This window comes from Leptonychotes weddellii, chromosome 1, assembly GCF_054177405.1.
Source record: "Leptonychotes weddellii isolate Sample4059 chromosome 1, ASM5417740v2, whole genome shotgun sequence".
Lineage (NCBI taxonomy): Eukaryota > Metazoa > Chordata > Mammalia > Carnivora > Phocidae > Leptonychotes > Leptonychotes weddellii.
Genome location: NC_138369.1, coordinates 55805955 through 55831968, shown reverse-complemented (window position 1 = coordinate 55831968; position 26014 = coordinate 55805955). Strand labels below are relative to the sequence as shown.

Genomic DNA, 26014 nt, shown 5'->3' with positions numbered 1-26014 from the left:
CACTCAGAGTAAAAGCCAAGTTCATTTCTGTGAGCTCCAAGGTCTTGCATCATGTGGCCTCTGGCTTCCTCTCAGCGCTCCACTCCAACCGCTTACTCCGTCACTCTCTCCACTCCTGCCCCTACTTGCTATTCCTACATCGGGCCAAGCAAGCCCCTGGACCTTTGCACTTGCTATTTCCTCCACCTGAAAAGCTTTCTCCTCAAATTTGAATGTGGGTCACGCTTGACTTTTTTCAAATGTTACTTCCTCAATGAGTCCTGCCTTAACCACCCCATTTAAAATAGCAACCCCTGCCACTGTCCAGTAGAACTTTCTGTGATGATGGAAATGTCCTGTCTCTGCACTGCCCAGTACGGTGGCCACTACTACATGGACACTTAAAATGCACCTCGGGTGTCTGAGGAACGGAACTTTAAATTTTGTTTAAAGTAAATAGCCACATGTGGTTATTGGAAACTATACCAGACAACACAACCTTTATTTCACTTTTTCTTTTTTTTACCACACTTATCACTGCGGAACACTACATACTCATTTGAATATTATTTATTAATAGAAAGAAGGTTTATAAGAGCAAGGACTTTACCTGTTTCATCCACTGCTCCTAGTACCTAGAAAAATATCTGGCAAACCCTAGGCATCTAAATATTTGTTGGGTGAATATCAGGTGTTAATGAAGTAGAAAAGTACCAGATGAAGGCCTGTCAATTGGCCTGTCGTGACTGGTCCCAGGGAAGACTTTGTTTCCACTGATGCTTTCAATCATTGTTTTGCATTACGGTATCTTTGGCTGTTGAAATGTAAATTGATTCTAGGCATTGGAATTTTGGTATTTCAGTGTGAGTTGGTTTCTAAGATCATAAAGTCCTCATAGCCAGTTGAAAATGGAAACTTGGAGGGAAAAGGCCAGAAGGACCATGAAGGATCAAGTAAGAAGTAGGCTTAACCACATCTGAATTTTTCTTGGCTTGAGGTGGGGGCGGGGGTGGGGGTGGGGTGGGGTACTACTTGCTGCTTGGTCTATACTCTGCTGCCATCTTCTGTTCAGAGATGAACATTGCAAGGTCACATTTAAATTGAGGTACCATTGAAGGACAGGAGTCTGTTAATTGTTCAGAAAAATAAAGATTCCTCTTGAAGCTTTGAGGCCCTCCAGGTGTTTTATGGGTGCTTATGTAAATAATAGAGACCACCTGGATTCAAATCAGGGAACTTTGGTGTGGCTGGGAAAGGGGGTGATGGATGCAGATGGATCAGCAGTCCTAACAGTGCTGTGTGAATTCATCTCTAACACTCTTGCAGTTGGAGGGCAGCTGAGAACCGAGCTCTGGAAGGAACATGACCCAGAGCAGTGAGACAGAGAAGTGGAAATGTCAGTGAAGCAGGTTCAGATGTGGGCACAGGGGCTATGGGCCAAACCTGGCCAACCTGGCCCACGAAGGTATAGGGAAGGAAAAAAACCCTTTTGTCTCCACCCTCCTGGGTTCTTTGGCAGGACCCTGGAAATTAAATCGAAAAAAGACAGGCTAACAAGAGAAAACCAGACGGAGGGCATGAATGCAGCACACACACATGGGAGGAACTCTGGGTGAGTAACTCAAACAGGTAGTTCGAAATTGGGGCTTTACAGAGCATCTTAAAAGAACAATAAATTTTTAGAGAAGTGACAAGATAAAAGAAAAAGGGTTTCTAGGATTTTAGGGGCAGCAAACTGTGGCAAGTAAAATCATGGGAAAACTAGTGGAAGATAGGAGTTGTTTAATAATCAATATGTCAAAGTGGAATAATTTGGGGTGGCATATTCTGAACCCCTCAAAAGGCTCTCTGAGGAAGGGGCATCAAAGTGGGACACCGAATGGAGTCTTTGGCTGTCTTTATGGCCACCCAGTGCCCCATCCACTGAGAGGCCTGAGGTCCACTGTCCTGATCAAATTACACGTGGAATGTAGTGTTCATTTCTGAGCGTTGTTTGTTAAAAGAGGCATCGATGAAATGGAGATCATCCAGGACTTGACTCTGCACACGAATCACCCTGGGGGCTTGTTGACACGTAGGTTCAGGTTCAGTGGGTCTGGGCAGCCTAGATCTCTACCCAGCTCCCAAGCGATGATGGTGCTGTTGGTTCAGGCAGTGAACTTAGTGTAGGAAGGATCTAGAAAGGGGTGATGGTCAGGAGAATAGGTCTTACAAGGATCAACTGGAAGATCCTCAGATGTGAAGTTAGAGAAACCAGAGGTGACTTGGGGATCATGATAACTGTTTCCCTTTGGGATGAGTATGGCTTTCTTCAGTTCCCTCCCCGAGGGCAGACTTAGACAACTGTGTAGGGGGTGGAATTTGGAATCAACACACGGGTGAACCTCCTCACAAGTTAAACTGGCCACAAATGGGATGAGCTGCCGGTTAAAGTTGTGGGATCTCTTCCATGTTGAGATTTCAATCAGAGGTGAACAGTCGTTGGTGGGAGGGTGTTTTACACACATTCCCATCTGGGTGGAAAAGCTGGTGGTTTCAGAAGTCCCTCAGATGCTAGGAGGAAGAGTTATCCCGGGAGGATGTCCCTCATTTGATTTCACGATTAAGATAGGGAATTGTTCTGAAGCCAAGAATGGGAGGTGCCTGTAGAAACAAAACAAAATGAAACTCACACAGTCAGTGCAGGACTTTAAGTATAATTAAGCTGCTCACGTAGATGAAATAGATGAGAAGCCACAAGTCACACGGATGGCTCCAAAGGATGTGACGTCCCTACTGAGAGTAGAAGCTGGAGACAGCAGAATTAAAAACACCGGTGGTCTCGAGCCGCTTTCTGGAAGGGACAAACGACTCCACAGATCTTAACCAGCCCCCGGGCTCAGCGTCTGCTGTGGGCAGTGCCGTGGGGAGGATCCCAAGACACAAGGAGCAGGATGAAACCGTGAAGAGAAAAGAAGCAGCATACCATGTGTTAGAAAGGCCACGGAATAATGTAAAACACGGATTTGGTGTTTGGAAATGCATGCCTCAGCATGTGGGCATTTAACCTAATAAATGTGCGAAACAAAAGACTGAGTTTCCACCGTGTTGAATCTGCTGGTCCTTCAGTGGAGCCAGGGTTTGGAGTTGGGGGTGTTTCTCTGAGGAAAGGACTAGTTTGTTATTTCTCCTGGGGGCATATTTTATTTTGGTGGTATCAAGACAGCCAGATGCTTTTCCTGCTGATCATTTGGTTGGGAGAATACAAATATTTGTGGGGGACATATTTTTTCAGCAACTACCCAGCAAATGTGATTAATGTAGATGATCCAGCTGGAAACTCTAGTAGGCACCACACTATTTTGTTGTCCTCCCCTTCCAAATGCGATTTTCTAGTCAGTTATTCTAATCATTACCTCCCTGTCTCCTTCTGGGCCCTATCTTTCTCGCTATGCAGACCACAGACGAATCGCATTTTTGTCTGCATCTGTGACTTTCCCTTCAGTTAAGTTAATTAGGGAGGCATCGATTAGGTTGCCTGCGGTAACTCAGACTCTGTAATGAAGACACATTCTCCTCTAAGAGCAGTAAGCTCACTGGCAGGATCCAAAGCAAGTGCAGAGAACTTACTCTTGTCTGGGGAAACCGGAGAGGGCGTGCCCTGTATTCCTGTGCCCATGGTTCTGTTGGTGTACAGGGAGAGCCGGTCTTCCCATTGCCCTCGGCCCCCCAGGCCCTGCTAGGAGCATTGGCAACCTCTGTCCCCATTCCAGGAGAGATGTGAGAGCATGTGCCTGCAGACAAGTTGGTAATTTCTCCTATAGGTGGTCCCAAGGAGCCTCTCCCCCGGGGTGTGGTCAGCCAGCCTCATCCCTGTTTTATCATAGCTCAGTCATTAACAGCTCAGCTCCCCTTTGCCATGAGCATTCAGATTCTATGATGAGATGCAGGGCAGGCAAGAGCTGAGAGGGGGCTGGAGCTTTCACAGCACAGGATGGACCAGGGCCCTGTCCAATATAGGGGCCTTCGGTTTGGACAAGGAAGATATCAAGGACAACCTCCCATACTTCTCATTTTCTCTGAAGTCAGTCCTGCTCTTTTGAGGTTACAGAGGCTAAAATAATAGAGTTTACTTAACAAACACTTATGTCATGCTTCTTAGGTGCTGGGGTACTGTTTATCCCACCTTACAAATGTTAATTCATTAAATTCTCACCACACATCTCATTCACATCTCACTTTACAGATGAGGAAGTGGGGGCACAGAGAGGACCAGTGACTTAGCCAGTTACACCAGTGAATGGTGAGCTGGAGTTTGCACCTGGCTGTTGGGCTTTAGAGTCTGTACATGTAATGGGTGCATGATGCTGAATCGTCCTGCAAAGGGTTATTTCAGTGCGGGACATGAGGAAGCCGCCCAGCGCCCCCTGCTCCCGGAGAACCAGAAGCAGGTGGACCTGAGGCTGACCTCTGCCAGGAGGGGACAGAGCCAGTCACCTTGACCCTGATTTTACCGATTTGTTACAAAAGGGGCTTTTGCCATCAATCCCTCAGGTGGTGCTGGGTCCAGCAGGGGTCCCTCCAGGGGGGAAGGTGGCTGTGTTCCTGGGGGCACTTCTGTGTGACCAGGATCCCCAGAGCACTGGCTGGCTGTCTGGGTTTCAAGGCCGCCATAGGGGCTGTAATTATTTTTTAAGTGGAAAATAAAAGTTTTGTTGAGAAGATGCCTTGGAAAAAACTCCAAAGTATAAATTTACTTAATCTTATATTTAACAAAATTTATGTTTTAATTAAAACTATGCATTAATTTCTTCCCCCCAGCTTTATTGAGGTATGATTGACAAATAAAATTGTGATATATTTCAAATGTATGCCATGATGATCTAATCCAATACACGTACACATTGTGGAAGGATTTCCACACTCAAGTTAATTTCCCTGTCCATCACCTCATAGAGCTGCTTTGTTTTTTGTGGCATTTTTTTTTTCTCGTAAGGATGTTTAAGATCTCTCTTGGCACATTTCAAGTACACGATACAGAATGATTAACTACAGGTACTATGCTGTACATTGGATTCCTAGAACATATTCATCTTACAACCAAATGTTGGTACCCTTGGACCACCAGCTTTCCCCGGTCCCTGGTGACCACCGTCCTACTCTTTGTTTCTAGGAGCTGGACTTTTTCTGTTTGTTTTTTAAGATTCCACTCTTATCTCTGCCCTCTATGGATAAATTCCCCTCTGGGCCCGAGACCTTGACAGCCCCCAGCTTTGTCCTTTCTGTTGGGAGGAAAGGTGCCAGGGAGGATGTGACAACAGGTGCACCTTTCCCAAGAGGCAGACGACAGGGGGAAGGAAAAGATGCCACACTTGCAGAATCTACCATTCAAAGCTCCCTGCTAGAGATTGCGTGGGCTGCTTTCTTTGAACACGAGGTCGGAAGGATGGGTAACAAGGCTGCTAAAGGGGCTCGGAACGCCTTCCCGGTAGGGAACCAGCATCTTCCTGGCGTGCACAGACCAGCTGCCAGGGGCGGCTACCTGGATTGCTGCAGAGTGGGGCCTGCGCGGGGCTAGAGCTGGAAGTAGGCAGGTACCACCGGGCTGTGATACCTCGCTTCCTGCCTCCCAGGAACGAGGGGCTGTGGGAACCCTTTGGCTTCTGCCTTTATTTCTTGGTGTCCTGAGACTTGGTCAGGGGGAAGGCTGTTGCTCTGAGTCTTAACACTCTCTCATGTTTGGAGGCCAGACCTCCTGTGGGTCGCCCTTCTGCCTTACCTGTTTGGGTACCAACTAGCGTTGAAGAAGGTTGGAGTTCTCATGTGCCCAGTGATTTAATCTTTCCCCAGAGTGGAAAGGCACCTGCGTAGCAAGGAGGGAACCAATGCATCTTTCACTTACTGCAAAATATGCTAGGTTTGCCCCCTCGCTGTTTGTTTTTACGTGAAATAGAACATATCTTTACTTATGTCGTGTCTTGCGTGGTGGTCTAAATACCTGCTAGGCTCACCTCTTGAGATTCATTTCTTTTAGGTGAAGACCCACCTCTTCCTAACACATCATCTAGCATGCAGATACCTTGAGGGAGAAGGAGGACAGGACACATTAGCTGGGCAGTGGGAATTGGTTTACCAGTGATCAGAAAGCTGGCCACAGGAATTTGTTTGGAAGAATGAGACGCAGGTGGGATCCATTTTGACGAAGACAAAGGAGAGCAGGGATTCTCCGTCTTCATTTCAGAGTGAGGGTCATGTCTTTTCTGTGCTCTAAAAATGACTGATTTTCCCCTTCTCCAAAACCTGGTGGAAGTGGGGTCTAAAGAATCAGAACTACTTTCACCTTCATGCAAAAATGTTAACAGAACCCAGTTGGTCTCTTCATATATATGTATATGAATAATATCATATATATATATGAATTATATATATATATGAATAAATCCTTATTTAGTAGCATTAATTCTGTATTATGTGGAAACAAGGACAACCACCTCATCCTGCTTTGCCTGTGACTGTCCTAGTTTTTTTTTTTTTAATTAATTTATTTATTTGAGAGCAGGGGAGGGGCAGGGGGAGAGAGAGAATGTCAAGCAGACTCCCTGATAAGCTCAGAGCTCAACACAGGGCTCGATCTCACGACCTGAGATCAGGACCTGAGCTGAAATCAAGAGTCGGACGCTTAATGGACTGAGCCACCCAGGCGCCCCAGAGATTGTCCTAGTTTTAAAAATGAAAATCTCACATCCTGGGAACCCTTCAGTTCCTGGCGGCCTGGGACAGTTGGTTACTTTAGAGGAGGACTTCGCAGGGTAGATTATGGACATTGATTGGAACTCCTGACACAAGCCTAATTGCGGGAATTGATTACCTCCCTCCCCTTTTAAAGGAGAAAACAGAGGCTTAGATGAATAAAGAAATTGGTCCAAGACCATCCAGAGGCAAGTCTTGGATTTGGAACTAAAGACTCCTGGTCTGTTTGGTCCTTAAGACCTTCCCCAGTCCTCAAATTGGGGTCTGTACCTAGCGTTTCTCCACTGCTTGCTTACTTCTTCCTTCTAATTTCTAGTTCTTCCCCTTTCTTTTTTTTTCTGCCCAGATTTCACATTCCCCAGAGACATTTTCTAGTCCTCACTAATGCTAGTCAGTGCTCAAAATATCATTGATCCTTGTTCTAACTCAGTGGTGCCCAATAGAAGTTTCTGTGGTGATGGAAAGGTTCTATATTTGCACTGTTCAATATGGTAGCCATTAACCCTCAATGGCTCTTGAGCACTTGAAATATGGCTAGTGCATCTGAGAAACTAAATTTTCAATTTGATACAAATTTTAATAGCCATCTGTGGCAATATGGTACTACCGTAGTGGACAACAGAGCGAATCTAACTCATTGGTGTTTTACTTGAAAATGTGAGTATCCACCACTGAAATCAGGTTAGGTTTATCAACTATAAGCTCAAGTAGGTTTATCATTTGCTTATCCTGACCTTGCATGCTTGTTGTCTCATTAGTTTTTCTTCTTTGTTCTCATCACAATTTTGGTGATTTGGAGATTTTGTTTTCTTACAGGTTCAGCGAAATGAGGACAAATCTACTACCTTGAAATTGGCTGATTTTGGCCTTGCAAAGCACGTGGTGAGACCTATATTTACTGTGTGTGGGACTCCGACCTATGTAGCTCCTGAAATTCTTTCTGAGAAAGGTACGTGTTATACCTTGCTCCATGGGACTGTGGTTCACTGACTAACAACTGTCTTATTTTTAACATTTAATATTTTTCAATATGGAGCAATCAGAAATCTCAGAGTTGGCACCAGGCTTGCACTTGGATTTTAATGGAAATATTTGAAACAGACCAAATATTTGAACAGATATTTGAAACTTGACCAAAGCATGTGGACTTTTTCCTCAGCTGGGCTGCCCTTACAGTGGAGGGATTGGGGGGTGTATGTGTGTGTGTGGGCAGGAGAGCGAGATAAAAGATGATGGAGAATTAGCCTGGGAACTCAAACAAGGAAGGCCATTTGTGCCACTGACCCAAGGCTACCTGTAATGGGAAAAATTTGAAGCAGTTCTTATGGTAATTGGCTTAAAAATTCCTCCTCCAACTTTGCATTTTAAGGAGCAAGGTGTCCCATTTCAAACCCCATGAGTAGTATTTATTACCAGTTTGTATATTATACGAGGATCCAATGGACTGTTTTAGTGACACATTCTATAAAGTACATAAAAAGGAAACCGTTATTATTATTATATGGCTCCAAATATATGAATGTCTGTTTAGCCACTGTAGCACTTTGGGAGAAATCAGTTTAGGCGTCATATGTAAGGCAGGAAAGCTCTGGGTGGGTTGTGGGGTTGGTGGGGAGAAAGGAGAGAGTTTCCCAGCAGCAGAAGCATCAGGGAAGGTAAGACGGGGAGACAGGAATATGCACTGGGGTTGGGTGGTAGAGCCATTGAGAAGACTGGTCTCGGTGTTGCAGAGGGCAATTTAGTTGGCTGACTAGGTTGAGTCTGGATTCTCCACAACGGGGGAGGCTGAGCAGAGGAATTTGGACTCAGTGTGGCCAGCAGAGTGGCTAAGGCACTGTGGTGACAACCATAGACATTTTTGTGGAGGCATCAATGACCTGGGTAAAAGAAGGAAAGCAAATAGTCTCCCTGAATGCTGAGGGAAACCACAGCCTTGGTGCTGATACCAACTAAGGCTGTTGGAAAGCTCTTTTGGGAGATGGGGTGGATGGGTTGAAATTTTAAACACAGTGATTTGGTAGAGGTATGAGGATGGATGCATGGAGTTGTCCACTTGGCAGGGAGGTCAGGCCCTGGGCTGAGCGGGTGCTCTTGAGACTCCTCAACTCGGAAATGGCAGCCCATGCGGGCGAGATAAGGAGCTCCTCATGATGCCAGCAAGGGCAGCCGGGGACAGACTCTGGAGGGAGGCCCAGAGTTGGGGGATGGAGAAGGAAGGACGGGTTAGCAGGGGACAAGGCAGTGGAAGCAGGAAGAAGATGAGGAGAGTATGGGGTCACAGAGGTCGAGGGGCACATTTCAAGATGGGAGGCCAAGCTAAGCCAGACCCTCCTGAGTGTGAAAGGTAGTACAGAGCTGAGAAAAGGCCAGTAAAGTTGGCCAGAAAGAGGTCAGCAATGATTTATTTCTGTAATATATATATATATATTTTTTGCTGATTTGTCTTGACACCATTGCTCTGGGGCTTAATAATGAATATCCAACTTCCCAATTATAGCTGCTGAGTGTTTTCCTTTTCCAAAGGTAAAAAGTTAGAACATGTTTGAAAATGTCCATACTGCTGTTATAGGGTTTTGTGAGGATGATTGGGCAATACATATCAAAAACCTTTACTGTGTCAACCTTTACTGTATTGTGCATTTAATTTCCGGAAAGTTATTGCAAGAATATAGTCTGAGATGTGCACAAATATTTAATAGATGAGGATGTTCATCACAGAATTATAGTGTAAGAAAGTTAGGAAATACTTAAATTACAACATAGAGGATTTATTATATAAAGGGAATACTGACAGCTATTAGAAATCATATTTTTGAAGAATTTTTTTTTATATTCTTTATAGGACATTCCTCCATAGGAAATGCCATGATATATTAAGTGAATGAAATAGGGTATAAAATATGTCCAATGTGATCCTAATCTCGTTACAGGAAGTATAAATATGTGTGGGTGTGTGGGTGTGTGTGCTCATGGGGGATACAGCTATAGTAATGTCAGTCTTTTTATAATCATAAGAGAGAGCCAGTAAAAATATTTTTTCAGTGTGAAAAGACAACGAAGGACTAGGATGGAGAGGCTGCTGGGGTAGACCAGGGCTTCTTGAACTGTCTCTGGTGAGGGTTTTAGAATTTCTAATATAGTGTGGACCCACACGAAGCTCTGCTACATGGGATGAGGTCACCGCTCATGCCACGCGTGACTTACCACGTGTGCTCGACAACCCCCGAACTCTGCCCTATACTCCGATCAGTGAGACGTGTCCTTGACCATGCAGCTGGATGTCATGGCCGTGCCCAATTGCTTTGCGTTTCTAAATGTTTACTTTCAGTTTCTATGCTTATTTTATCCTGGACCGGTTAAGAAAGGGTAACAAACGGGCAGTCGTCTGAGGACCATGCTTTGGGTAACACTGGTGTCGACCCCCCCGTTTGTAGGCCTTGGCAGCAAAGCACCCCCCCATGTGTTTAGAAGTGGCTGGTGCTTACTGAAAGCTGCGGTCCTCGGTCACCCAGAACCACAGTTCCCCATGTTTGTCTCCTCCTGTCTGATCCAGCCTGGTCTCAGTTTGGGTTCTGTCTCTGCCTGTCACACAGGTTACGGGCTGGAAGTGGATATGTGGGCCGCAGGCGTGATCCTGTATATCCTCCTGTGTGGCTTCCCCCCTTTCCGCAGCCCAGAGAGGGACCAGGACGAGCTCTTTAACATCATCCAGCTGGGCCACTTCGAGTTCCTGGCCCCTTACTGGGACAATATTTCTGACGGTGAGATTGGCTCCCCCGAGCGGGACACGAGGCCATGTTAGAGCTGGGGCCCGTCCTGGGTTCTGACGGCAGAGCAGGTTTTAGGTCAGCTGCGTAATGAGGCGCACAGGGGGCCCACCTCAGAACTGGGCACGGAGAGGGGCTGTCGACCTGTGCTTCATCCTTTGTTAACTGTGAGCTTCGTGGAGGTTTATTTGTATAGCACTCCGGGAAACAGGACTTGCTTTGGATTCAATGAAAAAGTCTGACCACTGGTTGCAGTCACTAGATACTTAAGGTGGTGGAGGGACCTCAGAACTGAAGAATATCAGAAATGTAAACCCTCATTTGGAAAGATCACAGTCATCTCGTATATAGAAGTACTGGGAATTGAGCAGCCCGGGAATGTGTATCTTCCTCGTGAACAGCCAGGGGTCATGGAGGGGTGTAGTTGGAGCACAGAGGCTCTGGAGGGCACGGGGTGACGGTCTTAGCTATCTCCAGTGGAGCAGAGGCATGTAGGGTCTTCCTCCTTTTTGGCCCCTTTCAAAACCCATCTTTCCCCTTTTTGCTACTGATTTGTCGGTACCACCCGCTACCCTTATAAAATTGGGAACTGGATATTCAGGGGTTTTGAGTCTTTGAGTCTCTAGCTTAAAAAGTAGAATAGGAGTGACAACTTTATTTTCCCTCAATTCCCCCAACCATGTCATCTAAGATGAGTTATCGAACTGCCCTCATCCCCAGCCTCAGTCTCCTTACTTGGGGTTGGGGGATGAGGCAAGGAGAAAGCTTCATTTTTTTTTGCCCCTTAAATAAGGTAGAGAGAGGGGTGGCGTGCTGTAGGTGGAGTGAGGGTCTTGAGCTGAGCAAGCCAGTGGTGACTTGGGAATTGAAGGACTGAAAATCATTTTAGAAAGTTCTGTGCAGCACTGTCCTTAGATTTGGGAATGGTGGCCCCTGCCCTGAGCCCCATGCCTTAGAGAGGGCCCTACTCTGGTTATGTCCACCCCACAGAGCAAGGGGACTCTGGAGCCAAGGAGATGTGTCCTCCAGAACCAGGTCCCCCCTTCTAGGTGACTTAATCAGAACCCCAGAATTCCCTGCCCAAATGGTGCAGGCCTACTTCCAAGACTGGGGAGACCTCTTTACCCAGAAACTTCCTATATTGCCCCAGGGTAGCCAAGGAGCCTCTGTTCAGAGGGGTAGAGAGAGCTTGGACATGTTGGTGGGGTGTTCAGTTGTCCACACTTGTACATGTGAGTCTGAGAATTCCCAGTTTAAACCTGACCCACTCCCTGCTGAGTCCTCTGGGGATCTTGAGGGAGTGATGCTGTTTGGGGTGGGTGCCCAGGCATTTCGTTGGCAGAACTCACCCAGCTTGAAGTGGGCGAGGTAGGAGAAGTCCTGTGGCTTCCATGCTTAAGAGGTGGCCAGAAAGTGGTGTAGAGGAGGGGCTGATGGGTGGGTGAGCAGCTGATCTTAAGCAAGAGTCATCACCCAAGGAAGGTGGGGAGAAGTGGGTGGTGTTTTTCTCATGTGATCGAAAAGGAAGCTCAGGGAGCTGGCCAGGGAGAGCCAACAAGCCACAGAGAAGTCATTTCTCCCCCCTTGCTTCAAGCCACCTGGCCCACCAGTTGCCCCCCCATCCCTCTAGAATCAGTCATGATCTTGGGCAGGAAATGAAATTCATTTTGACTTGGTGCTGTTTTGTACTTAGGTTTCCTTCACGTGTTTCTCAACTTTGTCAGTGTGAAGGCGTATTTACCAACTTAGGAAGGAGATTGAACAGATTTTATTTAACAGCCCGACGATTGATTTCAAAATGTAAGATATGTAGACATATGGTATGTGGCCTCCATTTGTTCTCTTGCACGGGGCGCCATGGCTGTCAGGGGTGGGCCTGGCCCCCTGACTCTAGAAACGAACGGACATCCTCTAAAGCTCTGCTGTCCCGACATGGTAGCCCCTCGCCGCTCGTGGCTATTGCAGTTGAAATGTGCACTCGTTGAAAGTCAACACATAAAAATTCCGTTGCTCAGTCTCGGTAGCCATATTTCAGACGCTCAGTGGGTAGTGCAGACGTGGGTGGAAGGCTCCCAGCATCACAGAAAGTTCTGTGGGGCAGCGCCCTCTAGCGTGTGGTGCTGACATGGGCGTTTGTGATCTCAGTTCGTGCGCGGGGCAGACAAAGTCAGAGCCCATGCATTCATTTCATTTTCTCTTCCTTCTCGCCCTCCCACAGCTGCCAAAGATCTGGTGAGCCGGTTGCTGGTGGTAGACCCCAAAAAGCGCTACACCGCCCACCAGGTCCTTCAGCACCCCTGGATTGAAACCGCGGGAAAGACTAGCACAGCGAACCACCGGAAGGAGGTGCCCCCCGGCAGTGAGGGCCACATCCGGAAGCAGCACAAGCGGTCTGCTGAGCAAGCCTCGTAGTGGGCGCCTCGAGTACTATGCAGCCCGCTTCTCCCCCAGGGACAGAGAACGAGACAGAAATCCAGGAGGCCGACAGTGAGGAGGACTTCAGTGAGGAGGACTTCTGCCCATCGTTGGAGGATCAGGGGAAGGAGAGAGATGCTTAGTATATTTTAAAGCGTATTTTAAAAAATGAACTTGAGTCTTAACCGTTAAATGTTGTAACATATTTTTAGATTTGTATATTTGAAGACTTTAATACATTTATTTTGGGGGGGTTTAAGACTATCAGCGAGGACTTGTTGGTAATAATGCTGTGTTTTGCTTCCTCCTCGTAAATCAGGTTCATGGTAAACGACATGAGTGGTGCTTACCAGGATCTAAACTCCCCCTATGAGGGTGAACAAGGTGAATCATGGTCTTTCTGTATTAATAAAATGTACTCTGACTGACAGAAGTGGGTTGTATTCTAATGACTTCTTAATGCTGGTGAGGGGAGCCAGGGAAGTAGAGTTTAGACAGGCTTCCTGAAGCCAATATGACTACATCTAAGTGTTGTGATGGACACTTGATTAACTGGCAGGACCTGTTTATTTGGGATGTGCTGGTCTTGCTGTCCAGCATTTACTGAAAATCCGTTCTGGTACTGGTAGAAGAATGGAAAGGAGAAGTCATTGATTTATTCTTGCCCCTACAGCACCCCTTTATACCGTTTTTCAGCTGATTATCCCTGAGCCTGAGTCACGTCCACATGAAGTTAGGCACTCAGGCTGTGACTGTGTTAACGTTTTCAGATCACCAGGGAGCCGTTTAGTGCATTATGTCAGCAGTGCCGTAAATGGATTACACTCAGGCTCCAAGTTGCTCAGAGAGTTCAGGCACGTTCCTACCTGCAGGGCAGACACACGGAGGGCTCAGGATGCATGTTCTCTGATACATTCCAGATTTCTGTATGGAAATGTTGGTCTTTTCAGACGACTCGGGGATATGCATGAGCCGAAAGCAAAACACGATCCTGATATTTTCCAAATTGACCTTTCTGGGTTATATATATGTAACCCAGCCCGTGGGACACAGAACCAGTCCACCAGCGTGGGCTTCTCACCCCGCCCCCTTCTCCCTAATGGTGTTGGAGTCCTCCGGGCGGAGGAGGACATCAGGAAACCGGCAACAGCGAGAGAGTGTTTAGTGTAAGGAATCCCTTAAGTGGGAGCTGGAACACTGCAAAAGTGTACCTGGGGCTCTGAAGTGATCTAGCGACGGTAACGGCAGGAAATGGCTTCCAAACTGAGGTGGGGAGCCAAAGGAAGAGGCTGGGTGATAAGAACCTGGAAACTTGGAGGAGAAACCCCTTGTAGTGGAGGCTGACTGTGCTGCCCCGATCCCTCTTGAAGAGGAAAGGAAGAGGTTGCTGGGTTGGCAGTCCTCAGCAGTAACTATCTACGGGCATCACTTTCAGCTGGAAGAGTCGCCTCACCCAGGGTCACACCTCCCTCATGGGGCAGGCTTCGTCCAGTGACTGGTCCCTGCAGGGAAGGAAGGCTCGGCCCCCTTGCCCCCAATGGGGACAACGCTGAAGGGCCATCCCAGCCTCAGCATCCCAGCGTCGGCCTCGCCCAGTCTTGCTTTTTTCCGTTCTCAGAGGTGACCAGCCTGAGACCACTCCCTAAGAAAACTTCCGCATGCTAATCATGTCGCAGTTGGCCTCCCAGGAGACAGAGCCTGTGACCCCTTCTGGAAACGTGGGGCTGCTGCAAAGTGTTCGCAGCTGGTGCTTTCAACACAGGGGCTCCGAGGAGGGAGCTGGGGCCCACACACCTGAGGAGAGGATGCCACTCAGTAGGCAGTACCACGGACTCTTGTTCTGCAAACGTGGAGAGAGGCTGGAAGCTGGACCCATTGCTACTGGAATGGCACCAAAGGCACTACATCCAAGTGAGAATTTTCGGGTCACACTAGCATCATCTGATTCTCTTGACCACTCTCTCTGAGCCATTTCTCCTGTTGGCTTCCACAACGCCACGTTTTTCTGGTCTTCTTCCTGCATCTCTGTCTTCTCCTTTGGGTTTCCTGTATAGCTAGGTTCACTCTTCTTCCGGTTGCTAAAGGTTGTTTCCTCATTAGTCACCAGGGAAATGCAAAGTAAGGCCACAATGAAATCATACTATATACCTATTAGAATGGCTACAATGAGAAGACTGACCATACCAAGTGTTGGTGAGGAGTTGGAGCAACTGGGACTCTTGTATACTGCTGGTGGGGATGTTCAATAGTCTCCCCTCTTTGGAGAAAAATTTGGCAGTTCTTTAAAAGCTAACCATATCCCGCCCGTATGATCCAGCCGTTCCACCCCTAGGTATTTACAAGAAAAGTTACAGTGTTTGTCCACACCAAGACTTGTACACAGATATTCATAGGTGCTATGTTTGTAGTAGCTCAAAAGTGCAAGCAGTCTGAGTGTCCATACATTGGCGATGTATAATCAAATTGTGGTGCGTCCATACAATGACTACAATTCAGCAATAACAAGGAATAAACTCTTGATACAAGCAACAACATGGACAAAAAAAAAAAAAAAAAAGGAAAGTAATTAGAGTGAAGGAAAGAAGTCAGACCAAAGCAGATTATATTCCGTGTGGTCCCATCTACATACAATTCTAGAAGATGAGAACTAATCCTAGCAAGGGAGCAGATCAGGGGTTGCCTGGGGACAGGAGGGAGGGAGGGGTTACAAAGGAACACCAGGTAACTTTGGAGGTGAGGGATATGCTCATTATCTTGAATGTAATAATGGATCTATGGGTGTATACATGTCAAAATTTATCAAATTGTACACTATCAGTATGTGCTGTACATTGTGTGTCACTTATACCTCAATAAAGCTGTTAAAAAGCATAGTTGTAGTTCCTTCAAGACCAGTCCTAGACCCTCTTCCTTACCCCCATAGTCTCCCTTCGCCTGTACCCGCTATCGATTTGCAGATGATCCTCTACCTCCCTCCTCCCAGTATGTCTCCAGCCCAGGCTTCTCCTCGTGGCTCAGACCGTCTGTCCAACTGGCCACGTGATGCATCCACATGTGGGCATACATTCCTCCAGACCAGAAATGTGATCATCACCCCACACCTGGCCCTTCTTTATTGCTCCCTCTTGCACAGAACGGGTCTGCTGAGCAAATTCAAAACACAGGCACCCCCTTTGATACCTCTGCCCCCCACCTCAAATCCAGACGAACCCTGTTGGCTTTATTATCCTTAATGTTTCTTGAATCTAGCCTCTTAGCTTCCTCAGTTTCCCTCCTTAGGGACATCAAGGTTATTCTTGCTAATTCTATAATGTTACAAAGATACTGTGTTCACCATTGTATATACATCTCCTTGTGAACGTATGGGAGACTTTCTCTTAGACCTAGAAAAACGTCAGCTTATAGGGTATTGCCAGCTTGATTTTGAATTGATCTACGTTCTCCCAAAGAGCCATGAAACTTTCCTCTTTTCTCTCAGGGATTCCCACACGATTTTGTCTTTTGTTGCTAAAATGTTACCATCTGGACATGCTTGAGAAGTAGCAACATAGAAGCTGCTTTCTACTCTGACACTTGGGTAGCACCTCACAGCTTGTGGAGGGAATTCCTGAAAGCACCCCATTTCCACCTTAAAACAACAGCCCCACTTAATAGATGGGGAGACTGAGGCGCAGAGAAGTGACTTCACTTGCTCATTGTTGCCTGGTTTACCAAAAATGCCAGCTGCCTGCTATAAACCCCAGGGCAGAGTGGCACCGTCGCTTTAGTCCCCAGCCTCTACTCGGCTCTGACCCGGCAAGGCTGGCTCCTCATTGCCTTCGGATGAGTGATTCCCAGCCGGCTCCTTTCTGCAAGCGAGGTACTCAGCCAGAGGCTTCATTAACCCCTCCCATTCCTGCTTTGTGGGAAGAGAAAGGCTGTGTTTGAAACTAGTACCCAGTACTGCCGGACCTGGGGCTTCTCACGCAAACCACCCCCCTGCAGGTTGGTTGAGAGTTGAGGGTGGGTCTGGAGGTGGCTTTAGGAGCGATGGTTGGTCCTTCCAGGCGTGAAGCCCCAGGCGTGGCTGTCAAGGGACTTGCATTCTTTCCTTAGGGCTTAGCTCCAGCTCCTCTCAAGTTAGCATGGGGCAGTCACTCCGTTGTCCTCATCTGCTCCGGGTGGCAGGGAAGTTTCTGACCACGCCTGCCTCTGAGTATTGTAACACTGGGTGTGATGGGTGCCCTGTTGCCTTATCAGCCCTGCTCCTGGACTGAAGCACCTGCTCTTCCAGACTTGCCCTCAGAGGAACTGAATCTCCGGACTCACATTCATGCCCCTCTCTGGGGCAGCTCTCATCCAGTGACTGGTCATTGTGGATTACAAAGGTCCAGCCCTTTGCTTCAACTCAGGACAGCTCAGCAGGGCCATCCCAGATCTCCGTGTGGCACCAGACAACGCCTTCGCTTCAACTGTCTCACATTCCTTTCACCCAGTCCCGCGTGATTATACCCCCCTTCCCCAACAGGTGTTGATACTGAGAACAGTCCCCAGGAAACTTCCTGCACACGCATCTCCTTCTCAGAGTCTGCTTTCTTGGGAAATAGTCTACGAGTTTCTCATATCCAGTTAGTATGAGCAGGAGGCCACTGCTTCCGGGGACCTTCCCCAGTCCTTCCAGACCCTCTTGATGGGGTCCCTCCATAGCTGGAATGGACCCCTTAATGCTTGGCCGCCCAGACTGAGGCAGAGTCCAGGGGACCAGGGCACTGAATGGCTCTGGGTCCCGGGCTCCCTGAATGGGTGGACCCTGGTGATTTTGGTGGGGTGATATAATCCAGGGACCAACAAGCTCAGAGAGGGGTTATAGACTCAACTGTGGTTTCCTTTCTTCCAAGGGAGACATTAGAACTAGTTCCAGTGCATCAGCAAGACTCTCGGGGCCTGTGTGAGTATCGGGGCTCCAGCCCTGTAGCTGGGCTGTGGAGTGGAGGGAAGCTCCAGCAGGTGGTGCTGGAGGTTTCTGGCCAGGAGAGGAGGAAGCTAATCCTGTCTGGGAAAGTTCTGGGGACATGGGGTTCTCCAAAGCAGAGGCTGAGACAGGGACCTATCTCCCAAGAAATGTGGTGAGAATGGGGAAGGGAGTCTGGGAAGGGAGAAAAGCCGAGCAAGCAGGCATTCGTGCCTGAGGACTGCTGCGGGCAATTGAGGCGGGGTGGGGGTGCTCCGAGATGCCGTGTAGGATAACCCTCAGAATCCTCCCACTCCTGGACAAGAGAGCTGGGGTTTTACCACCAACGCCCGTCCTTCCATTGGTGGAGTGATTTTCCTGATGGATTAAGTTCCCTGCCACTTCTGGCCTGTTTTGGGCTAAAGCTTCCACATCTGGGGGATGCCTTTCATGCAGAGAGTCACGGGAAGCTGGGGGCACCTGTAGCAGCTACAGCGGGTGGCCTCTGGATAGCCGATAGGATAGTGGGGGGCTCTGCTACACACGGGAATCGAGGAGGCAGGATTTGGGGAAGGCGTGCCCAGCGTTGGTGTGAGGTTGGGGAACGTGGGAGCCACTATACTGGGACACTTGTTGTGGTGTTGACGTTTCCCTTCAGGACCCCAGAGCCATGGAGGGTGGGGCAGGGACCTTGTAGAGATGACAAAGATGACAAAAAACTGGATCAAAGTGATCCTGGAGAGGTTGCAGGGCCCTTGTGAATCCACGGCATCACAGTGGAGGTTGTGGCATTTGGGGCTCGCTCTTGGAGGCTGTTAAGTCACCCTTTGGCTGGGATTGCTGCTCCCTGGCGTTGGCAGCCCGTTTTCCCGGCTGTGTGGTGTCAGAGGCACATGAGATCCCTGGAGGTGAGCCATTTTGGTGACAACTTTTAAATGGCCCAGAGAGACGGGGCCCTGAGACTTCTGCCTGCACGCTTTTCCGAGACTGATTTGGGGAACTTGGGGAAAATGATGGCTTCTATTTCTTCCAACCCAGCTGGGCAGGGGAGTTCCAGTCATCGTGATGGAGAACAAAGGCAGGTGCTGTCAGTGACATCTTAGGATGGATAAAGATCAGGCTTTTAGAGAAGGGCAGGTAGGTAGGGGAGGGCTGGCAGGGCACTTTGCTGTAGAGAGACAGGTTCTTGGCAAACTGACCCCATCACCAGTGCTGACAGAGGATTCGGCCATTTCAGCGAGGCAGCAGAATATGGTGACCCTCTCCATTCTAAAACGGGGTAGGATGGTGTGCCATTTGCATTTAGGAGTAAAAGAGCAGTCTGGCTCTTAATTCATGCTTTGGAGTTCACTGCCTTTTGTACAGTCTCCTCTTTTTAACTGGTCTTCCTTCCCCTGCTGACTTGCACTGAATTTCTACCCTAGATCTGCTGTGTTAGCTCTTGCTGCAAAACAACCAAACTTAATGGTTAAAAAGAGTACAAATTTATTATTTCTCAGGAGCCTTTGGATTGGGATTGTGGGCTGGGCTCAGCTGGGCAGCCCTGATCTAGGCAGTGCTTTGTTGTTCTTGGTTAGAGGAGGTAGGATGGCTGGGACCCCTCCCTCCACATGCTGCTCATCCTCTATGCAGCAGGCCGGCCTGGACTTGAAGACATGGCGGTGGAAGGGTTCCAGGCATGAGGTTGGTAGCTGTGAGGTCTCTTCAGGCTTAGCCTGGGAGCTCACATAACATCAGTTCCACCACATTACTGGCTGATGCAATTCACACAGGCAGCTCAGATTTAAGGGGCAAGGAAACAGGCTTCACCTCTCGATGGAAGGAGCTTGATGGGATTAGAATCTACGGCCATTTTGGCATCCTACCACATCTACCATGCCCAGTAAGGAGAATGCCCAGTAATCCTTATTAACCCACTCATCTTTGCAAACCTGAATTTCCATCTCTTAACTCCCACGGTGGAAGAACAGAAACTATTTGGGTTCCTTCCATCAAGAAAAAATCATTTGTGCATTCAGCTCTTAACTCAGCAAGTATGATAGAGTGCTTGTCACGAGTCAGGCCCTGTAGCAGGTCCCGAGAATACAATGATGTATATAACGTAGTCACTGCTGTCAAGGAGCTTGGTCTTGTCTGGGAGACAGGCCCCAAAACTGATCATTTCATGCAATGTATTAAATAGAATGAAGGAGATATTCAGAGGGCTCCATATATATTATAATTAATAGTGGTCATTTAGGAGCACGGATGCGGAGCCAGGAACTCTGCCAGGACCCTGATATTTTCTCAGCGAATCCCAGGAAATCCCATGATAGAGGCTGTAGTATCCCGCCCTGCACCTCTTGCATGAATGATCACAGCCAGAGTGGAATTTTTTTTTTTTTTAAGATTTTATTTATTTGACAGAGAGAGACACAGCGAGAGAGGGAACACAAGCAGGGGGAGCGGGAGAGGGAGAAGCAGGCTTCCCGCGGGGCAGGGAGCCCGATGCGGGACTCGATCCCAGGACCCTGGGATCATGACCCGAGCCGAAGGCAGGCGCTTAATGACTGAGCCACCCAGGCGCCCCCAGAGTGGAATTTTTAAAACAGGAATGTAATCATGTCACTGCCATTTAAAATGACTTCCTGTTACATTTGGAACGCAACCCAACTCCTCACTGTGGCCTATAGGAGCTGAACAGACCTCCCTTGCTCACTGATCGCATCTCCCACCCCTCTCCCATCGCTAGCGTTGCTGTCCTCACACAAACACCATGGTGCCTCCTCAAGCCCAGTCAGCACTCTCTGGGGCCATGATACTGGCTCTTTGCTTTCTCTGGAATGATTTTCCTCAGCCCTGTGATGTTTCAGCTCAAAGGCTATCTCCTCGAGAAGCTGCCTCCCTGATACGCTGTCCCAGTCCCCTGTTTAATTTCCACCAGTGAACTCAGCATCTCAAATGCTCACTTAGTTGGCCTGATGTCTGCCCCTCCCCATCCCCAACACCGCTGGAACCTATGCTTCAGGAGGGCGGGGACCTTCTCCGTTCTGTTCCCTTAGGTATCATCAGTGTCTAGAACAGTGCCTGAAAAATTTTAGGCTCATAATAAACATTTGTTGCATGAATGAAGAAATCCCTGATTTACTGATGAGGAAACAGAGGACCTGTGTGTCACACAGGTGGCCGAGCTGGGATCCGAACCCATAATTGTGGGAGGCCATGGCTCTTCCCTCCATGTCATCTTGCCTAGAGAACCTGGAAAAGCATATCTCTCCCCTTTTCTGGATCTCAGTCCCACGTTTGATGACCTTGCCTCTGGTGTCAGTGTGGGATCACCGTGGCCATCCCCCCAATGGCAAATACTAACAGCTGAGTTGCTGTGAGAAAGAATCTCCATGGCTGTTCTTTCTCATTCGAAGTTAGACACTTTTCCATATCATAGCATTTCTTCCACTGAAGTGCATTTTACAATTGATGCATACTGAATATAGTTTCCTTTTCCCCTTGAAAGCTCTTCTTAAACCTAGGGTGTATCCTACATTGATGGTGTCCTAGAAGCTGGAAACCAATAGCAGTGAAAACTCTGTAATTGTTTTCAAGAAAGCAGTGATACTGGAATAAATAGCGAAGATTTCTCTTTTTCCCGTGGGTTATATTTTTTTCTGTTTTACACAGATTCCATACAGAGTAGGATCAGATATTTCTTTTGTTGTTAATGGTATATTTTTTTCCTCCTTGTCTATCTCCCTGATAGGATCTGGGAAGTGAATAATAATACAAGAACATAAAGATATATCTAGATTTGTTCTGACAAGTTTCATATCACCGAATATACTTGGAAAAGAATATTTGACCTTAAGAAAAATTACAATGAGAAATCCAGCTGCTGTTATAAAAACCGTGCAGCACAGAGAAAATGATGCTTCATCTATTGGGGTACCCGTGTAATTTATGTCAACAGAAAGCCAATAGCTTCATCATGATCTGAAAGTATACTTCACTTGAGAGATCTTGGGCCCTCCCCTGATCTGATAGAAGGAAGAGTGTGCATAAATTCTCGGCTCCAACGTCCCAAAAGAACTTTGGGGGGGAGGGTGGAGGAAGACAGGTGGTTCTTAGATTGCTCTCCTTTCTCATCAGCCTTCAGCAAGGCCCCCACGCCTTTGACAGAGAGATTTATGCAGGAGCATCATGGAGGTGACTCTGGAAACAGGAAATATTTTAATAAGCATTCTTTCTAAAACGAAGGATTTCATTTTAAATTGATACGTTGAAATTGATATGTTTCTCTGTCAAATGTAGATTCATGCAGTCTTTTTTGTTTGTTTTTTGTTTTTTAAATCCAAGCTTGATGCAAGTTGCTTAACTAACCTTTTGGCTTCAGTTTCCCTGTCTGGATATGGCAGGTGTTAATATTAGTCTGAAACTACAGGTGTGCAACAATTACTGCATAATTTTATTTTCTGATGTTTTATGTTCTGATGTTTTGACTGTACCCCCATCCTGCTGTTTGCTGGGCAGTGACCTCCACCATTCGTTGCACATGTGATCACAGTTCTGGGGTCTTGTGAAGCGCCATGTGGAGGGGGGCAGCCTTCAGCGATCAATCCCCATGGGTTCCTGCTGCCACACCCTCCGTCCCAGCCCACCTCTCTGCTGCTCTCTTGCCACTTTAGGGCCTGGGAATCCTTTGTACAACAGTCCATAATCTGGTCGCACTGATTATTCTTCCAAGCCTCCACTTGGATCCCTGGGGCTTCTGAGGCCCGTAGGATTCTATTTGCTCAAGCTGGGAAGGTTACTTTGTATGGTTTGGGAGCTGGGGGAGCCCTTTCTCTTTTTCTCTCTGTAAGCTCCTTTCTCCTTCCTTCCACCCTCCATAGGTCTTCCAGATTCTCCCCTGGGCAGGCCTGGGATTAGGGTGAGGTGAATGAAGATCCCTCTCAGACCCTAAATTTAAATTTAGGCATGTCCAGAATGTCCCTTAAGGGTACACCTTAAAAATCAGAGTTTTTGGGTTTTTTTTTTAAGATTTTATTTATTTATTTGACAGAGAGAGACACAGCGAGAGAGGGAACACAAGCAGGGGAAGTGGGAGAGGGAGAAGCAGGCTGCCCGCTGAGCAGGGAGCTCGATGCGGGACTCGATCCCAGGACCCTGGGATCATGACCCGAGCCGAAGGCAGATGCTTAACCGACTGAGCCACCCAGGCGCCCCAAAAATCAGAGGTTTTTTGTATTAATTTTCTTTTTAAGCCACACCAAGAGTATTTACTGGCTATTACTTAACAAGCCTGGGGTGAGTGACTTAGTAATTTTGATTTTACATTAAAATATTATCTATCCTGATTTTGAGTTTCTTGGTGGCTCTTTAGATTTTGCAGCCGAGGACAGTGCCTCACCTGCCTCACCTTAATGCTGGCCATGGATTTTGGAAACAAAACCAGATAACCTGCAGTTTACTTGTCTTTTCTGCCTTGCCATGTACCTTTTGAGAACCAGCTAGAATTGAAGGAAAGAGCGAGGGAAGTGCCAAACCAACAAACCGTCAATTAATATCTCAAGACACATCGGGGCGCCTGGGTGGCTCAGTCAGTTAAGCGTCTCCCTTCGGCTCAGGTCACTATCCCAGGGTCCTGGGATGGAGCCCCGCGTTGCGCTCCCTGCTCGGCGGGGAGTCTGCTTCTCCTTCTGCCTCTGCCCCTCCCCCCTGCTCATGCTCTCTCTCTCTCTGTATCTCTCTGTCTCAAATGAATAAATAAAAAAATCTTAAAAAAATATCTCAAGGCACCTCGAGCCACACAGAGGTAGAGGGTGGGGCTCTCTCTCGAACGAGTTCAAGCTCTCTGGTCTGCAGGGCAGATCACACAGAGAGGCTCCCGGACAGGTATGCCCAGAGCAAGATACCTGCTTCCTCGTCCACCTCAGGCAGCAGCCGCAATTCAAATTGTTTTTAGGTCAGATTCTTGGCTATGGAGACGTGGCCACTTGACAAAGCCTCCCTGGCTAGAAAAATCACAACAGGAAGGAGAGTCGTCCTTTATCTGCTGGAAGGCTCTTCATTCCCTTCTCCTCATTTCTTTGAGGCCCAACGGCTTTCTTTCTGGCTGTGGATGCTCCGCACCTTTGCACTCATTAAAAAACAAAAATACTTTCTCAAGACGAGTCTCCATTCTCCAAAATGTGATCCACGAAGCTTCATTCTATTTTTATAAAAGGCCCGACTTTGGCCCAAAGGCATCCACACAGCACTCTGATTGAGGAGGGGAGCCGAGTCTTCAAACCGAGGGTAATTCCTTTTATAGTGCTTCTTTCTTTACACTTGCCCTCAGGGGTGGAAACCAATCCCAGGGAAAGAATGGAAGGTTGTGAAAAGTCAGCAGGGCTGTTCCCCTGCCTGGAATCAGAGAGCCCAGCCTTTGTAACCGGGAAGCAGCCCCTTTCAAGCTGCCTGGCTGGCTTTTCAGCCCTCCTAAAAATCATTCAAGGGCTGAACATCACTGTTTTTTTCTGGTTTGCCTACTCCCTTGAAAATAACAGAAGCACCATGGGACGTTTTGTCCCACATTTGCGGCTTCTGAGTGTTTTCTGTTGCCAAGTTCTGGGACGCAGGCCACCTTCAGAGGGCTGAGTGACTGCACGCCGTTTCCACTCGTCTGGTTTTCTTAGGTCTGCTTCATCTCTCAAACAGAACAGAATGATGCCAGCTGTGACCTCTCCTTCCCCCACCTCTCTTAGCTCTGATTTGTTCTTCCTTCTTAGGTGCTTTACTTAGCATGTGCATCCATATAAGCTGCATCTTCATCAGGAATCATGATGTTGCAAGGGTGATGAGCAGCACAAGTGACTCAGGTAGAGAGGGGGCTTACTGCAAGGTCATGGGGGACCCCACTGAAAAGGTCTCACAAGAACCAGAGGTCACCTGCACTGACTGTCCAGCCTCGCCGAGAGGTAGCCCAGGGGCTTTCAGGTAGGCCTGGGGCTGGGTGTTCTCTCCTCTTCCCCTGCACACCAGCCCTCTTCACATCAGCTTCCGGGATTTGCTTGCTCACAGTTACGGGTGTCCTATGCTTACTCCGGCTTTGGACACTCCGTAACCTTATAGCATGTCTCCTTGGAGCTAACTGGCTCACCCACAGGGATCTGTTTCCAAATTCCTGGGAGAGGAATTCCGATTGGCTGGCTTGGGTCAGGTGCCCACCCCTAGCCCAGGCAGCTACGTGTGATGGTGGTGGCAGGTGGCATGGGATGTGGTGGGCTGCCCCTTCTGGATGAGCATGAATTGAGAGTATTTTTCTAAGAAGAGGACAGTGTGGGCTGGGCAGGAGAGAGCCAGCATTTCTAGTGCCATCCCTAAGTGTCATTTCCTGCTTGCTGCCCAGTACTCTGGGGCACACCCCTGGTAAGTTTCCCTCTCAAAGAACCCCTATACTCTTCTGGGGGTCTGACTCCCTGGTCTTGCCTGTTTTGGGTTCTGATGTTGATCGATTGCCTAGAGAGCACGCCCTCCCCCACAATGCCGAGATTAAATATTAAATCTCTTTCCTATGTGTATTTTTATTAAACATTTAAACTATAAATATTTCATCCATCCAGAATTTATTTTGGTGCAAGGAGTTAGGTAGGGAGTTCAGTTTTATTTTTCCCCCCCAGTGGCTAGCCAGCTGTCCTGACACAATTTTTTGACTTATTCATTTAAAAAAAAATTTAATGAATATCTTATTTATTATACACTAATTTTTCTTCTATGCATTCAGTCAATCAATATACGCATCACTGTATCTACACTTACTCGATTTCATTAACCTGTTAACCCAGGTATCAGAAGCACCATATTTTAATTACTATGGGCTGTTGTTTCTACACTGTGGAGTCATTTTGTACATCCGGTGATTCTTCTCGTTTTCTCATTGCAGTCCAGTTGACAGACAATTTTACATTAGTTTCAGGGATGCAGCATGGTGATTTGACAAGTCTGTATGTTATTCTGTGCTCGCCACAGGTGTGGCTCCCATCTGTCACTGCACAGCGCGATTAGTGTCATTGACTACATTCTCGATCTTGTGCATCTCAACCCCGTGACTTACTCATTCCGTAACTGGAAGCCTGCACCTCCCCCTCCCCCGTCTTGCCCCTCCCCCACCATCTCCCCTTCCAGTCGTTTTCTGGTTGCTCTTCCTCAGAGATTAGACTGGTCTCATTTGTATGACATT

The 26014-nt window shown here is 47.7% G+C and overlaps 1 protein-coding gene across 3 annotated transcripts in view; it reads left to right on the top strand.

Moving 5' to 3' along the window:
* DCLK3 (doublecortin like kinase 3) overlaps positions 1 to 15485 on the top strand; it is a 32247-nt gene extending 16762 nt beyond the window's left edge. The window contains exons 3-6 of one of the 3 annotated variants that reach the window (XR_014146306.1): positions 7525 to 7657; positions 10302 to 10469; positions 12169 to 12275; positions 12694 to 12825. Coding sequence is in view for 2 of the 3 variants with exons in the window: in XM_081824111.1 (XP_081680237.1) it covers positions 7525 to 7657; positions 10302 to 10469; positions 12694 to 12887 (495 nt within the window). In the remaining variant the exon portion in view is untranslated. Of the gene's footprint in view, positions 1 to 7524; positions 7658 to 10301; positions 10470 to 12168; positions 12276 to 12693 lie in introns of all 3 variants that reach the window. The other 2 variants (XM_081824111.1, XM_081824123.1) reach the window with 2 other exon arrangements.
* The last annotated feature ends 10529 nt before the right edge of the window (positions 15486 to 26014 follow it).